The sequence below is a fragment of the Gasterosteus aculeatus genome, chromosome 11, assembly GCF_964276395.1.
Source record: "Gasterosteus aculeatus chromosome 11, fGasAcu3.hap1.1, whole genome shotgun sequence".
NCBI lineage: Eukaryota > Metazoa > Chordata > Actinopteri > Perciformes > Gasterosteidae > Gasterosteus > Gasterosteus aculeatus.
The window spans coordinates 17,678,729-17,696,813 of NC_135699.1; the positions used below are offsets into that span (position 1 = coordinate 17,678,729).

General features: G+C 48.8%; 1 protein-coding gene across 1 annotated transcript in view; it reads left to right on the forward strand.

Moving 5' to 3' along the window:
* Positions 1–2,926: 2,926 nt before the first annotated feature.
* grin2ca (glutamate receptor, ionotropic, N-methyl D-aspartate 2Ca) overlaps positions 2,927–18,085 on the forward strand; it is a 43,108-nt gene continuing 27,949 nt past the window's right edge. Inside the window, exons 1-2 of the mRNA XM_040191326.2 lie at positions 2,927–3,057; positions 16,092–16,527. Of these exons, the coding sequence (XP_040047260.1) occupies positions 16,108–16,527 (420 nt within the window). The 5' untranslated portion in view covers positions 2,927–3,057; positions 16,092–16,107. The remainder of the gene's footprint in view (positions 3,058–16,091; positions 16,528–18,085) is intronic.

Consider the following 18,085-nt stretch of genomic DNA (forward strand, 5'->3'; position numbering starts at 1 on the left):
TTAGAGTTACTATGTGAAACATTGAGTTACTATGAAAACATTTAGAGTTACTATGTAAAACATTTAGAGTTACTATGTGAAGCATTTAGAGTTACTATGAAAACATTTAGAGTTACTATGTGAAACATTTACAGTTACTATGTAAAGAATTTACAGTTACTATGAAGACATTTAGAGTTACTATGTGAAACATTTAGAGTTACTATGAAAACATTTACAGTTACTATGTGAAACATTTAGAGCTACTATGAAAACATTTACAGTTACTATGTAAAACATTTAGAGCTACTATGTGAAACATTTAGAGTTACTATAAAAACATTTAGAGTTACTATGTAAAACATTTAGAGTTACTATGAAAACATTTACAGTTACTATGTGAAACATTTAGAGTTACTATGTAAAATATTTACAGTTACTATGAAAACATTTAGAGTTACTATGAAACCATTGAGTTACTATGGGTCGTCGTGGCGCAGGGGTTAGAGAAGGTGTGCTGGGAAGCAAAAGGTTGGTGGTTCGAATGTCCATTTCAAAGTGTCCCTGAGCAAAATGTGAAAAAGCCATGGGTTTAAAGTGTAATGTAAGTCGCTTTGGATAAAAGTGTCTGCTAAATGACCTGTAATGTAAAACATTTAGAGTTACTATGTAAAACATTTAGAGTTACTATGTAAAACACAGCGGTAGAAGCCACCGATCCCATAAACACTGTGGTTTTGAACGGTGGATTTGATGAAATATGAAACTTGTATTAAGGACGTCTTCTCCACAAGCCTTAAATAACTTCTAAAAAAAGCTCCAAACAGGTTTCGTGGGTGAGAAAGTAAAATGTTTGAGAGCCTGAGGGAGATGTTTCATGAACAATGACGTCCGGTGCACAGCAGCAGGTGCTGCATTTCTCTCCTGTGAGCTCTGGGGGGGGCTCACGCCCTGACCGGGGAGCAGCAATAGCCGCGGGCGGCGTGTCGGTGGTGAGTCTGGTAGAAGGAAGGACAGACCCGTGTCCTCGGAAGCAGCGCAGGCTTTCAGGCAGACGTGAACCGCGGCGCCGAGGACCGGAGGCAACAGAACGCCGGCGGTCAAAAAAGCTGCAGCAAGGTGAACATCTGCTGTCTAAGGACCAAGGTCGACCAAGGTCAAAGCCGGGGTTTGACTCAAGGGAAACTCTGCGTGTCAAGGGTCACTTTCAGCAACATTTAATTAATTTGATGCAACATCTTCTTTCGATACAAGATGCAATAAAACGCCGTGAATGAGAAGTCTCATTTTATTCAGAACATGAGAATTGAGAGAAATGAGAATGGGGGTGGGGTGGCGCAGGTACCGCGAGGTTGGCGGTTTGAGCCCCGACTGCTCCATGTCCCATGTTGAAGTGTCCCTGAGCAAGACACCTAACCCCTAATTGCAAAAATGTAAGTCGCTTTGGATAAAAGCGTCAGCTAAATGACCTGTAATGTAATGTAATGAGAGCACAAGAATATGAGACCATGAGATCAGGAGAGCACGAGAATATGAGAGCATGACAATATGAGAGCCGAAGAGCATGAGAGCACGAGAATATGAGAGCATGACAATGAGAGCATGACAATATGAGAGCATGAGAATATGAGAGCACGAGAATATGAGAGCATGACAATAATGAGAGCATGACAATATGAGAGCATAACAATATGAGAGCATGAGAATATGAGAGCACGAGAATATGAGAGCATGACAATATGAGAGCATGAGAATATGAGAGCACGAGAATATGAGAGCATGAGAATATGAGAGCATCCCGTCCCGAGGAGAAGAAGGAGGAGAGACGAGGCGTTTTGGTGTACGGGCTGAAAAAGAAGGCTGTAGTATGTCGAGAGTTGTAAGGCGGAGGGAGGGGAATAAAACGTGGAGAGGGTGAGGGAGGGTGGAGGGAGGGAGGGAGGGGACAAAAGAGAGGATAAATCCTGACTACACAATGATTGGAGCTCACAAGCCCTTCCTGTGACAGAGTGTGGGAGTCGGGATTACAGGCGGCCAGTGAAGCCAGAGTGACAGCTGACGGAGGAAGGACAGGGGGGGGGGGGGGCAACCGGGACAACAAGTGACCGCAAACAGAAGACCCAACAAGGTGTGTTCCCAGGGAGAGGCAGGGGGGCAGGGATTCGGCTACATTTTCTTTGAAGATTACAAACTCCGGCTTGCTGGTTGGCATCTGCCCCCCCCCCCCCCCCCCCACTACCCTCCCGCCGGCCATCTGTCAGCCGGAGCGTCTCCTTGTTCCCTTTGATGGAGGGGCCGCAGAGGAGGAAGGAGGACGGGGTACATTGAGACGAGGGTCACCCGCATGGGACCGGCCCTAGACGGATGGAGAAGACAGTTGTCTCTGGGGACGTCTGTGTCCCTGTGAGGACCTGGGGATGCTGATGATTTCTTTTTTGGGGGGTGGGTGGGGGCGATGGAAGTTTTCTGAAGTGTTCATTCTGCAGCCAAAGAGAGGAATTATCTGTTTTCTTTTTTGTATTTTTTTGCCCGAGCGGTGAGCAGCTGCTGAAGATGCTTTTCACATAAATGCGCCCGGCGGAAGGCTTCTGCTGCAAAGCATTCTGGGATACTTCACTTCTGAGGTAAACTCTGATTCTAACCTGGGACATTTAGCCAAGAGCTCAAACTGTGGACATCAACGATTTGTTCATCTGCCTCCTCCTCCGCGCACCTGCTCACTTTGCTCCCCCCCTCCATCACTCCATCCATCCTGCCCCCCCCCACCACCTCCCCCCAACACCTCCTCTTTCCACCAGCGAGTGAAAATGTGACCTTCTGCCAAAAGTGCTGGAAACCATGCCACCGTCGCAGCGGGCTCCTCTGCTGCTGCCACTGAAATAGACTCAAACAAGTGCAGTGGGGGAGTGGGGGGTGAGAGGAAGAGGAAGAGGGGAGAGGGGGGGGGGGGAAGAGGAGAAGAGGGCCAAAAAAAACGGGGGAGAGAAGGAAGAGGAGAGGGAGAAAAATAACCAGCCGAAGCCGCGGACACGGGATGAGTGAAGACGAGGCGGCGCTGGATGAGGATTGCCAACACAGGTAACGGATCGCCTTCATCCGCCACTTACACGTTCTTCCTCACTTTACAAACTGAGTGCTTCGGGGGGGTGTTTCAAGGAGCATCACCCCCCCCCCCACCTCATTCTTCCCCTCCTCCTCACTGTCAACAGAGGAATAGTCAGAGTGCAGAGGATCAGATCAAAAAGCAGCACTCGACCGGATTCACGCTGTGTTCGGCTTCTGTGCCTGCTGTCGGTGTGTGTGTGCGTGTGCGTGCGTGCGTGCGTGTGCGTGCGTGCGTGCGTGTGTGTGTGTGTGCACCATGGGTTACGGTTGTAACTGTTGCTTTAACTCAGCAAGCCGCCGGATCAAGCAAAGCGGATCGATGCGTCATTGTAAACAGTAAGAGCAGCTGAGAGGTGCTTTACCTGCAGGTATCAAAGCCCCTCTCAGCTGCTTTAGAGGAGGGTGGACGAGGAGGCTGGATGGATGGATGGATGAGGAGGCTGGATGAGGAGGTTGGGATGAGGATGAACGAGGAGGCTGGGATGAGGATGCTGGATGAGGAGGAGGATGGATGAGGAGACTGGATGAGGAGGAGGGATGAGGTGGAGGCTGGATGAGGAGGCTGTATGAGGAGGAGGTTGGGATGAGGAGGCTGAATGAGGATGGATGAGGAGGCTGGATGAGGAGGTTGGGATGAGGAGGCTGGATGAGGAGGATGGATGAGGAGGTTGGGATGAGGAGGCTGGATGAGGAGGAGGAATGAGGAGGCTGGATGAGGAGGTTGGGATGAGGAGGCTGGATGAGGAGGATGGATGAGGAGGTTGGGATGAGGAGGCTGGATGAGGAGGAGGAATGAGGAGGCTGGATGAGGAGGTTGGGATGAGGAGGCTGGATGAGGAGGATGGATGAGGAGGTTGGGATGTGGAGGCTGGATGAGGAGGTTGGGGTGCAGAGGCTGGATGAGGCTGAGGCTGAATGAGGAGGAGGATGGATGAGGAGGAGGATGGAGGAGTGGCTTTGCAGGATGCCAGAGAAGGACGTAATTACTGAGGGTCACGTTGGCTCTGTGAATAGAGAGCCGGTTCCCTTAAGTGGAAAACTGAGCTGTAGAGCAGATGAACTGCATGAAAAGTCCAAACCAGAGGCTGCGTCGACGCGTAGGCCGATCAGAGCGAGGACGACGGCGTGTCCCCCCCCCAGGAGCCGGGTGACCTGGAGATCGTGCCGCATGGTTCCTCCTCACAAAGAGTCGGGGGAACTCATCCATAGGTCGCCGTCCGTTTATCAGCCGGATCGCTACGCCCGGCCCAAAAGCTTCCGGGTGGAGGCACCGGTGGGGAAGAGAGAGGTTTTACGTTTGTTGGTTCGATGCAGAAAAAGACGAGGATTCCTCCGGGACGTCCGGGGGGCGTTCAAGGCTCGACCCGCCGCCCTGCCTCTAGATGTGTGAGGCTCAGCTTAGAGAAAGGAGGAACACATTCCCTCTGTGTTTGCAGATGGAGCCAGTGGAGGAAAAGCACATTTTATCTGTGGGACGGACGTGTAATAATCATCAATAAGTCATTTAATGACGGTTCCTAACCGAGGGGGAACGCATTTAACAGGTGGGGCCTCGGTGTGAAGAAAACGTGTGTGACGCATCCCGAGGAGGCGGAGCATCTTTTCACAGGGATTCATTTCATTATTCCATAACTTTTTAGTGCAGATGCCGAAGGGGAAGGGGGGGCGGCACCAGTTAGGCAGGTGAAAAATGGCTGTTCATTATGTGAGGCCAACCATATCCCAGTTCCAGAAATTGGATGTACTGGTACGTGTGTGTGTGTGTGTGTGTGTGTGACGAGGCAACATGTGACTGGAGGAACCAATGTAAGGCAGCCTGTCACCTGCAACATGATGCAGTCACAGACAGACACACACACACACACACTGTGGGGGGAGGAGTCTGTGATCAATAACACAACTCATACCTCCATACACCCCCCCCCCCTCACTGATGACATCACACACACCTCTGAGGACAACTCGTCCTCACCTTCAAAAGAAACCTGCGTGTCCTCTGCGCGCTGTGAAGGTCGACGCTCGTGTGACTCTCGTGTCGTCAGTTCGTCCTGTGGGATCAATGTGATTAGAACAAACTTTACAACCAGCAGCAGCTGTGATTCAGTGCGTTAACGTGTTCACACGCACACACGCACTCAGTAGATGTGTAGTCAGTGTGTCTATTCGCAGTTTTAATGACTTTATTAATCTGATGTCATTGTGCTTAAAGGGACAGTTCGCCTCTTACCTGCTGCCATCAATCAGAGTAGATGGTTCGGGTGGAGGAAGTCGATATGATGGAGGTCACTCAGCTCGTGCTGCTGTCGAGACTCCACCGCGTTGTCTCCTCACTGGAGATAATCAACGGACCTCAACGCATGCTGCTAGCTAGCTCACCTAGCACCAGGATGCTAACGGTGCAGCCGTGCCATTGGGTCTAAAGCAGAGGAGAGACTCTCCGTGTCAACGTAGATGGATGAAGAGCAGCGCCGGCGGGAGGAGAATGAATCAGTGAGACTTTCATGTTTTCACGTTTGCAGCTGCATCATTTCAGATGACAGATGATTCTGCGTTTGCTTTGCGGTTCTTCTGACAACATCACAGACGCCACTAAAGGAATAAACACCAGAGGACCTCCGGCCGGATGAAAACCAGAGAGTTCCGTTTCATCGTTTCAACAATTAGACAAACATTTTATAATGTAAATGAGTTCAGGAGAAGATAATTGAGTGATGAATAATGGATGACGAACAAAGAGTTCACGTGTGAGCCGAAGACCAAAGGCTAAACCGAACGCCATCTTCTCCGTCTGCGGGTGGAGACGAGAGGCGGGAGGCAAAGAGAGAGTAGAAGCTGTACAGCGGGAGGGGGAGGGGGGAGCCACTTCATCCAAGGTCATGAGGGAGGAGCAGTAAATCCCGTCCCACCTCCTCAACGCACTGCGATACTGCAGGTGCGCTAGAGGGGGGATCGGGGGGGGTTTACAGCTCACGGGCTCAAGAGGCTCCGGCCCCCCATCATTAGTATTCATGGCACCTGGTGTGACGTCCTGTCCCTGTTGAGAGGGAGAGCTGACACGCCGTGAGCGCGGGGGGGGGCGCGCCTCCTCTCGTCTCGCTCCCTGTCATTCTTCTGCCTCTCGTGGATGCCGACATCTCCACTTCAGTGCGTGTGGCTCTGTGCACATGTGATCTGTGATGGGGGGGGCCGGAGGGGGGGGGCGTGATTAGCCTGATTGTTTTCTATTCAAAGCTGCGTGTGGCTGCCGCTTAATCGTTCGCCATTGGCCCCCCGGTGACACGGCGGGGGGGCGTCTGTAGGAGGGTGTCAGCGAGAACCTAAGAGATGAGGCCTGCGAATGTAGAGGTATGGGCGGGGTTGGTGTGGGGGGGGGGGGGGGGGGGGGGGGTCTCTTCGGCGTTCGGATTAGCAGGAGCAGTCTGGCTTTGCGTGATGGTTCTAAAGATATCACACGGCGGCCTAACAGGAAGTGACACGGGGCGTCCCGGTGGCCCGTAGCTGAGGTTTATTCTGGCCTCCCTTGTCACATGTCCGTGGCGCCTCCAGGACGGGGAGGAGAGTCGAGAGTCGACTCCTCACCTCCAGAGGAAGCTGTCGGAGAGACGAGCAGCTGCGACTCCGCCGAGCACTCGTTCTCTTTTAGTTGCAATTGTGTGAAGAAAAAAAAAAACGGCTTTGACATTTTAATGATTCTTGTAATGCGGAATGGAAAAACTTCAGGAAGCAAATCTCTTCCAGACAAAAGATTTAAAGTTAGGAAAAGAGAAACGTGTGCAGATGCTGAAAAGTCAAGTAGACCAGATGAAAGGAGGCTGATATTTGAAACGATGACTCTTCCAGGTGCAGCTTTAAAAGACAAATGAACTTCTCTCTACTTTAAGACGCAAAAGGTATTTTTATCTTCCCGCTTTCATTACTCAGCAGTTATTCTGGGGTGAACTGGCCCTTTAACATCGATTGTAGTCGGGCTGCTTTAAAACACCAAAGTAGTGAGGACCCCCCCCCCACACACACACACACACACGCAGGGGGGATTAAAAACAAAGTGGTATGCTCACATGTGGATTACAGCGTGTGCACAATGTGGGGGCATGTCAGGGATCAGCTGCATGTCAGAGGGGACTCTGATGGCAGCTGGTGATGCCTACTCCACATACAATCTGCAGCCTTCTCGAAACACTTGAAACACTCCAAACGCTTCGACAAAGCAAACGGGGAGGGGGGGGGGCAAGACCTTGTTGTCAAACGTCAAAGACAGAAACGTAATAAAGCACAAACGACACGGCTTTCCATCTGCTGTGGCATCTAAAACCTGCTGATGGCGCCGAACCCCCCCTCCCCGATACGACATGGTTGAAGAAGCCCATCGCTCGGTTGGGCTCCACTTCCCTCCTGAATAGAGAGATACGCAAAAGCCTGAATAACCTTCAATTAATTCCCGCTGCTGTTTATGTCATATTTTACAAGACAAACCCCCCCCTGCAGCCCCCTGCAGCCCCCCCATCCAGGCAGCAGTAAAGAACCCGATGACATCTGTTGGGTTTGCATGTTTCCCTCACGTGGCAGGTTAACTGCATGTTGTGTGAAGGCCGCTGTGTCCGCTGGTGTCACGGTCGCACGGTGGGGGGGGGGCAGAAACAAATATCACTGAGTGAATCTGTTAGACCGGTCAGAGGTCATAAACCACGTGTGGTCAGGAGACAGAGGAGGATGTCTCCTCTAGCAAGGAGGCTAGTGAAGACTCCTCCTCTGAAGGAAAAGTCTCCTCCCCTCAGATAGAAGACTCCTCCTCTGGAGGGAAAGGTATCCTCCCCTCAGATAGAAGACTCCTCCTCTGAAGGAAAAGTCTCCTCCCCTCAGATAGAAGACTCCTCCTCTGAAGGAAAAGTATCCTCCCCTCAGATAGAAGACTCCTCCTCTGAAGGAAAGGTATCCTCCCCTCAGATAGAAGACTCCTCCTCTGAAGGAAAGGTATCCTCCCCTCAGATAGAAGACTCCTCCTCTGAAGGAAAAGTCTCCTCCCCTCAGATAGAAGACCCCTCCTCTGAAGGAAAGGTATCCTCCCCTCAGATAGAAGACTCCTCCTCTGAAGGAAAAGTCTCCTCCCCTCCCCAGGAAGAATTTATCACATGGTCGTAGCAGAAACCCACACTATAAAGAACAGGGCGGTAAATTCAACAGGCGCATTCAAGATAAGGGGGGGGGCTTATCTCAGATACGCTGCAGGAATAAAGACCTTTGTCACCTTGTGACAACTGGGTCGGCACTCTGGTTTCTATCGTGTGTCGTTTTGTATATTTGTGATTTCACGATTCCTCGACTTTAGCAAATATCTCAGTTCACAAGTCGGGACTCTTCTTCTCGTCTTTATCAGTTGTCACTGCTTTCCTTTTGACGCCACCGCGCTGAGCTGATTATAAGCAGCCCGTGCAGAGGAATGCCATCGGTTGGTGCATCAATACCAGATATTTGCAAACTTAAAGTTGTTTGTTTCGTCCCGCAGAGGTTTTTGCTAAATTGGGCTTCGGTCTCGACGGCGGAGGGAGCGACTGACAGATAAAAGCCTCCGGCACAATCCTCCACGCTCAGACTTATTAAAGACACCGTTGGATGCTGATAACGATTATCTTCACGTGCTGACAAACCAAAATGAAACAGTGATGTAACTACAAATAAGTAGCGTAGCGTTCAATCAGTTGTGATTGGCTTGGCGTTCTCAGACGTTCACTTGGCTGCAACTCTTTTTATGCACATTTTCAACTCGCAGATCACACTGTGGGAACCTCGATGGGGATTTGATGCTTTGCAGAAGTGGATAAGTACGTGCAAAATGTGACATTTTCAATAAATGAGAACAATGAAGCATGTTGCAGGATGCTCGATGGAGGTGGCCTGTAACTCATCATAACTATCGATATGAGCTCAATATATTTATATTTAGTCATTACAGACAACTTGGACGTCTGGCCTTTTCTTTCTGAACATATGTCCATAGATCGAGCAAGGACGGGGGACAGTGGGGAACTTTTTTTATCTACAATGATCTGGATTAAGATGTTCGGTCAGGAGCTGCCGGTTCGGGTCACAGAGATCCAGGAGCTCCAGATGTGTCTTTCATTTCACGAGGTACAAAGAGGAATCACATCTAGGAGAAAACCACAGCGTGCAAAAAAAAACGGAATACACAATACTGTGGTTTGAGTCAATACACTTTGACTCAAACCAGCCGGCGGGTATCTGTACTTACTCAGCAGAGGAATCTACAGATTAGTTAAATGGCTGCGGATTTAAGGAGATTAGCATGGCTTTATTTATTTAATTTTTCCGTCAGAGCCGAGCTAAACATGTTCATACAGGTGGAGGCAGAGAGACGTGACCGCTGTAATTAAGTCGTGATTAGTGAGGTCAAAAATCCACAGCCAATTTACCAGGTGTAGCGATGTCACATTTAAATAATTCAATGGTCCAATAATACATCTCCCATTCATGACGCTTTCCACATTCTCAGTGCAGGCTGCTGTTTAAGTTCACAATTGGTGTAAATGGGGGCAATAAAATCTCAACGGGCACAACTGGGCTGGACAGTAAAGGTCAAACATTCTGATAAACTGGCTTTAGGTTTCAATCACCATCACTCTTATAAAGAGTAGAGACAGGAAACAAAGTGCATCCTAAAATTAATACACCAATCACTTGTTCACTTGTTGTCTTGTTTTTCGCAAACGGAAGTGGAAAAACAGAGAAAGATGTAATTGGAATATTTAAAGACCTGCGGTCTCAGTCCCAATGCATGCTGGGATAAGTTACAGCCCCCTAAAGCCCTGAACCCCCCCACTGAACAGAGCCCAGTGATTCAATGAAGGACGATCTTACAACCGTGAGTCCTGAAACCAAAGAAACGTGAGATAAAACCGGCTGTGATGAAGCACCGCCCGAGAACGATGGATGCAGCAGGTGGAGGTCCGCGTTGGTTCTTTTCTCATTTAAATACTCTTTCCTCGACTGCGGCCGACATGTTGTAAACGCTGATGCAGTTGGCGGGTTTATGAAACATCCGATAGAGGTCAATGAACGAGGAAAAATGAGTGTACAGGAAATAATGAAGTGAGTTTGGGGGGAAAAAGCATCTCAGGAAATGATGCAACAACAACAACAAAGAGGTGTGAAAAAGAAATTAAAAAAAGCAAACCCAGTTAACAAGAAGGTTGTGCGAGGAATTAACGCAGAATATTATTATGTGAGCATATAATACAGGCCACAGGCGGTAACGCGTTGGGAAGTTCAACGGCCTGTGAGCCGGGCGTGCAGATGTGCTGTTTGCATCACTGCCGGCCAGATGTCAGCGCGAGACGAGGCGCCACGAAAGGAGGCGAAGCGACAGAGAGACGGAAGCAAAGTGCTTCCCCCGAGAGTCCCAGACAACAGTGAGAGTACGAAAGGTCGGCGGCAAAGAGCCACTTCAGGGTTTCACCTCTCACATGGAGTGCTGAACAGCCAATGGGAAGAGGGGGAAATGTTGTCGAGCGTTTTCTTGTATTATTTGTTACTTTTCTTTGTCCTCTTGAGAGGAGAGAACTTGTCAAAACAGCTCCAGCTTAAATCATTTGTGTGATACGATGTGCGGCGTGTGTGTGTGTGTGTTTGTATTAACCACGTTGTGGGACACACGTCAGTTGGGTGACATTTTGGGGACAGCGCTGTCGAAGCGGCCGTACACTGAGAGGACTACCGGCTGTCTGCACACCTTCGTTCCTCATCCAGAGGAACACAACGGTTTGCACGCACACACACACACACACACACACACACACACACACACATTGGCTGAATGTCTGCAAAGTTCTAAACAATGTTTTAAGTTTAAGACGTGCAGGGACAAGATTATGTCATCAAAGGGTGATGGTTTACATTTGTAGTCTGTGTAGTTTTAAACCAATAAAAATGGAGCTTTTTAATAGTTTAACGGTGTGACCGCCTCTCAAGGGCTCTCAGTGTTTACCTGAAGGGGTCACCGGGGGGTCATCTCACAATTACTGGTAATATATTGTTAATAAATCTCACACGAGAGGTTGGGCCCCTCAAACGTACACAGAATCGGGTCCAACGAGGGTCCAACGAGGGTCCCACGCGAGTCCCAATGTCCTCCGGCTGCTCGTTCACACTTCCACAGCGCAGCGGGACGTCCTCTCCGTATCAGACACGTTCGCACCTACTGAAAATACGTTCGGAGGAGGCGACACGTGTAGCGTGTGAAAAAAACAACGCCCACTCGCTGGTGGGGAATTCTCACCACAAAGTCTCCATTGTGCTCGAGTCGCATCGAAAGGAGAACTACTATCAATAAAATATGTCTGTGTGCATAAGAGACTTTCACACGCTTTCTGGCCAGAAGCTGAAATGCATCAGGAATCAGGAATCCACAGTGCGGGAGGAATGAGATAAAATTAGTTAGTTAGGGTTAGTTTAAAAATAAAGGAATAAAAGTTAAAAAATAAAAAAGTTAAAAATAAAGTGCTCCAGCGAACAGATACATATATATAGATTATATATATATATATATATATATATATATATATATATATATATATATATATATGTATATATATATATATAATATATATACATCTTTACAGTTATTAACAGTTGAACCTGGTTAGACCATCGTAGCTGTGAGCTGCTGTGATTAATAATCATATTCTAATCCAACCAGGAGACTCATCTGGAGAGGATATGTAGTTCTGAAGCTCAACACTTTGTGATGTGTCAGTGTTTTAATAAGACGCAGCACATGCTGGTAACTACTAACCATCAAACACGGGGAGGGAGAAGAGCCGCAAGACGCTGAGAAGGTCCCTGGATGCAGATTCAGACATCGTTACAGAAGACAAGAGAATGGCTGCTAAATAATTACATCCGTGTAATAAATGTGTTTGCTGGCGTTACGTAACAACAGGCAGCTCTGTTTGGGACGCGTGACGATAGCTAGTGCTCACATACATAGAACATGACCCCCATGAAGCCCAGCTGGGACTACAGGACCCGTCCTGCTGAACCCGACTCCCCCATCCGACCTCACACAGGGGGGGGGTCTACGTGCCCGTACAGTTTACAGAACTGATCTGTAATTCAGCTGCGTCACCAGGCTCTGCGATATCAAAGGGATGGTTAGGATGGGGGGGTCAGGTTCTTTTCCTCAGCCGGAGGGTGTGTGGACTAACCAGCTCGGGAGGGGGATTAAGTGAGCGCTATATTTAGAATGCTTTCATTGTTCTACTTTGCTGTCAGACAGCTGTTATCTTCTCTTCAAAGACTTTTTACCGGCGTTACCGAACGATCCGTGAGCCGTGTGCACCCCCCCCATCTGCAGTTTGGCACTCATGTGTATGTAAATAATGAGCTTAACACGATGAGATCAAATGTAATCTTGTCAAATTTACTTTTGGTGGGAAAGCTGAATAAATCCATGAAGCAGATATTAGGGAAGTTTATTTGACCTTTATTTAACCAGATAAAATCAGTTGAGAACCAATTCTCATTGACAATGATGACTTGGCCAAGAGGCAGTAACACAGTTCACACACGTGACAGACAGCACAGATACAATGTACGACAAACACATGGAAACAAATGGCTAAAAACAACATGGTTAAATTAACAAACAGGACTTTGTAAAAATGGAAGAGAGAGAGAGAAGTGAGGGCTGATCAGCAGGTACAACAGTCATCTATGGCAGCTTTTGTTAGAACATGTTGAGCGAGGTGAGGGCCGTCAGTTTGAGCGTGTTTTGTAATGAGTTCCAATCATTTGCAGCGGCAAAATGAAAGGAGTTACGACCAACCGCAGTACGGACTTTTGGAATGATGAGCCAAATGAAGTCACTGGATCTTAAATAGCGATTGCTGTCGTAAATGTGCAGAAGATTTGAGAGGCAGCGAGGGGTCATTCCCAAAATGGATTTGTAGACCATGGGGAGCCAGTGTTGTAGCCGCCTGGTATGAAGGGAGGGACAATTCACCAATCTGTCCAGATCACAGTGGTGGGTGCTGAAGGGTGCACTTGTGGCAAATCGGATGGCTGAGTGGTGGAGTGTGTCCAGTTTTCTGAGGGTGGTCCTTGATGTATTTTATAAATGATATCGCCGTAGTCAAATAGAGGAAGGATGGCTAAATGAGAGAGAGGAGTCCAACCAGAAGCCAAGGCATTTGTAGGAGCTGAAAAACTAAAGCGCAGGGCATTGGGATGGCTGGAGATGATTTCTGGTCAAACAGCAGACATTTGGTCTTTTTGGAGTTGAGGAGCAGGTGGAGGTTGTGGAAAGACTGTTGGATGGAGGTGAGACTTTGTTGAAGAATGGACACAGCAGAGTGGAGTGAAGGACCAGCTGAAAATATGGTGGTGTCATCAGCATACAGATGAATACAGGAATTTCCAGCTGCTTAGGCTACATCATTAATATAAATAGGGCCTAAGATGGAGCCTTGTGGCACACCTTACGAAATGTTAAGAGGTTCGGGCATGATGTTTCCCGTCTTAATCCGCTGGACACGACCAGCTAGGTAGCTAGCAAACCAGTTGCAACATCCACTGGACAACCAATGGCAGCTACCCAAGTTGTTGTCCATGGCGGTGATGACGGTGATGACAGCATCAAGGACCTTCAGTGTAGCGGTGGTACGTAAGTGGCCTTTCCTAAAGCCAGATTGCAGGTCAGATCAGATATGATTTGAGTCAACGAAGTGAACTAGTTGTTTATTATGAAATCGGTCTGTAGCAGTTCGGGTCAGAGCCAGAGCTATTATGAGAAAGAACAGCAACTCCACGCCGATAGTTTTATGAATACAAATCGAATATTTATTTTGACATCTTCGTGACTTTAGAGCTGTTGAAAGGATTTTTGGGATGGTGACAAAAATATGAAGTAGACGCTTGAAGACCAGCTGCTATAACAAAGCATTAAAAGCAACCTGCGTCTGCTAATATGGATCATGGATGATCTGCAGGGAGGCACAGAGCCTGATCTGTGAGCTCTACAAGTTACATCGGCTCTCTGCTTTGGTTTGGTGTTGATCCGATCTGAACAGAGAGTTTTTATGATGCATTAGACCTCTGATCCAAAAAGTGCTTTTTACATTTCACGCACTGCCTGATGGAGGAAAGTGAAATCACAGATAGCGGCTTGACCGGAGAGCTGTCTGACAGCGAGGAGGTGGAAACGTTGCAGACGTAGCGGCTCGGTGTCACAGAGGAGGTCTTGGGTTCAAAACTCCCCAGGACTTTTCTGGGTGGAGTCTGCATGTTCTCCACGTGTCTGCGACGGTTCCTCTCCCAGTCCAAAGACATGTTTGACCCCGTAGGTGTCTCTTATGTGACTGGAGACCAGTCCAGTGGACCCCGTCCCTCACCTCATGTTAGGGGGCATTGTCTCCGCCCCCCCTCAGCGGAATAGAAGATGATTGACTGACTTGTTGACTTTTACAGTACTTTAAATTTCTTCCGTGAACGTTCATTTTTACCACAAATCCTCTTCTGTCACCAAGAAGAAGAAAGTACACGACCCCTCCCCTTAAACACGTTTCGTAGGAACGTCCTCTTTTCCTCACTATTAGGAAGCATGTTGAGAGTCACAAAGTAATTGATGACTCACTAACTGTTCACTTTAATTCCACGTGCACCCCAGCAGGTTTTGACCTTCGTGCATCCGCCTCAGCTCTTTCCTGCTTCGGTTAAAAACAATGCAGGTTGGCGCTCTGAAGCATTTGGACCATGAACTGAAACCTTCCGGCCGCTGTCGCCGCTGAAACAGGGGCTAATGTCATTGGACGTGGCAGACATCCTCTGCCCGGGGGGGAACAAATCATAACGGGATTTATGAGCCGGCGGCTACCTGGAGAATTCCGCGTTAGACTCCATCACGTCCGCCTGAGTGACATGAAGCTTAACCAATCTAGAGAGGCACCGGGCTCCTCTAGAAGCCCCGCCCCCTCTGAGGGGAACTCACTCCTCAAACAGGAAGTGGAACACGGGGAGAACTCAGCACTTGTGCAGTCTCTGAATCTTCTGAAGAGTTTATACGATACAATCAAGCCCGAAAGGCCACGATGCCTGGCAGGGATTACCGAGGGATTACAATGTAACCCCCCCCCCCCCCCCGGGAATCCATCACATGGCGGGTCGGGATCTGTGTGACGGGGGACCAGCGGCCGGCGATGCCTCGGGCCGCCAACGCAAAGAGCCTGAGTGTGTCTGACAGCTCGACACAAACCGCCGTCTGGCTACAACGTGAGCGTGAAACAGACAAGGTTCTGACATGCCCCCCCCCTCGCACCTCCCAGGGGGGCTCGGAGAAAAGCTATTAGGGTCTCCAGGCGGAGGTCGTTTGGCGGGAGAGTTTACGGGTTCATTAGAAGTGCAATGTCGCACGGCGAAACTTGGGTTTCCTTCAAAAGGGGATTTTCAATCCCCTTGTAAATATGAACATCGGCGGTTTGAATAATTCAAATGTCAGTTTCTGAACTAGAGAGAGACAAAACTTTTCGAAACATACATCGTCATATTAACACGAGCAACGTTAATTCATCAGCATGCATGCATCACTTTGGCAGATTCGGTTTAAAACCACGAATGAAGTAACAGCTTCAGAGTAACGTCATGAGAGAAAAAAAGATAAATCCTCTTGTTCTCCATTTGTTGCATTAAACACTGGACACCATCTGTTGGGTGCAGCGCGGAACACACCAGCAGCAGGACGGCAGCTGCCTCCCTAAGACGCAGCAGCCTGGCCGCCGCCGCCGCCGCACGCCGCACGCAGACACACTCTAAAAACACTTTCCCGGGCTGCGCTAATGGCCTCGTCTCTGTTTCTGCTGCTCCGAGCGCAGATGAAGCTAAAATAAAAAGTTACTCCAAACGAAAAGGCGGTTCGGGATTACAGAGTATTATCACAACAATTCAGGGAAAAAAGGCAGGACGGTTCCTGTGTATCTGACATGTACATCCCCCCCCCACAGGCAGTAGGAGACTGAGATGGGCGTTCGTCTGGGCTGTTTGACCGACTCCCCGTGGTGGCTGCTGCTGTTGCTGCTCCGCGGCGCCTCCCTCTGCTCCGGCCGGCCGTTCGGGGTCCCCGCGCCCTCCGTGAACGTGGCGGTGGTCTTCAGCGGCTCGGCCTACCAGGCAGAGATCAAGGGGCGGCTCAGCCGGGAGAACTTCCTGGACCTGCCCCTGGAGGTGAACCCCATCACCGTGCTGGTCAACAACACCAACCCGCGGGCGCTGCTCACCCGCATCTGCGACACCCTCTCCACCAACCGCGTGCATGGCGTGGTGTTCGAGGACAACGTGGGCTCCGAGGCCGTGGCGCAGATCTTGGACTTCATTTCCACGCAGACGGCCGTTCCCATCGTGGGGATCAGCGGCGGCTCGGCCGTCGTGCTGCCGTACAAGGTCAGTGTGGAGGTCGGACCAGCAGGGATACATATCAAGCTGCAGCCTCTTGATGAATTACAAATTGCATTAAAAATGCCCCAGAAGTAAATCTCAAGCGTTGAGGCCTAAATGCTAATAAATAGCACAACGCCACTTCAACGTCTGAGGCGCCTCGCTTAAGTCTTCAGGCCATTTCTTGGCGATATTATTCACAGTCGGCAACGGAGATTAGATAGCGCCCAAAGCTGCATGAAGCAATGAACGCAATGGACGGCGGTGATCAGCGTCAGCCGAGAAGCCGCCAGCAGGCTTCCACCTTCGGCTTGTAAATCGCACGTCGTTTCCCAAATGCTGAGTGCTAAATGAACCCAGGCGCTGGCGGGGCGAGCACCGGGAGACGCAGGATGGTGTGGAGCAACCGAGGCGGGTTGTAACGTCTGGACCATTCTGACTGTGCTTATTAAATCACATATGAAGCCAGTCCTTCACTTTCTAGAAACAAACTGAACCGTTTGCCCCGTTACAGATACCGAGTACCAATCAAATAGCAATGTTTGATCAATAATCACTGTGCCTCACTGAAGCCACTGGGATCGTTCTTTTATGGGTTGGGTGACATTTCCTAGTTAAAAACACAGATGTAAAATATACGTCTATATTCCTGTAATTCTTAGTTATAAAGCTTCTGTAGGTGCTTGATTAAGTTGTTTTTTTTTCAAAATCCCCAAATCTTTAGTTGCATCCGAGTTGTATCTTCAACATTTGAACAATTGGGACTCAACTGTGAAGTAAATGAAACACTTTGGTAGGTATTTGGGAATAATTGAAGCACAAAATCCGATGACTCGCTCTTTTCTGAACAAGCAACAACATTTTAATTGAATTAATTTAATCTCACCGAGAACGCCAAACCAAACGAAAGCCACTTGACTTAATATCTGTTTTTTTGCCCCTTGGGTGATATTTTAGTTAATCAAGCATTCAGTTGAGAATCTGTGATAATTACGACACCTCAGAGAAAAGAATTAAACCGTTGGTGCAGATTTATTTTCTGGGGAGCCGTCAAATAATCACACAGGGCCACGCGTGCAGCGGCTTCGGTGCTAATTACAACATTCATACTCCACAATAAACCACTTAACGGCAAATAAAAATCAGAATCACCAATTTGCTGAGGAATGCGTTTGAGTCGCTCAAAGTTCGAGGAAGCAAGAGATGAAGGAAGTGAAGGTTAAACACAAAGCATCAATTCCCCAAACTTCCTTTATATCTAACGGATTCCCGGAGATTGGGTATAAATCTGTCACTTAACAGAATTTGTGGCCTCCAAAGACGGTTAAATGATCATCAGCGCTGAATTAGAAGTGTACGCAGCGATGGAACTCTGAGTTATTCATTTATTAAGATGGTTTTAGAGTTCAGGATGGAAGCTTCAGCGTCTATAGGGACCAGCTGTAAGCCTTTCGCAGTCCTTTCGTCTCTGTTGACATTTCAGTGGCTTCTGCAGAGGACGAAACGGCTCGACGCCCCGAAGAAGAAGCAGATCACAGGGAGAAGCCCACGGCTGCAACAAGAT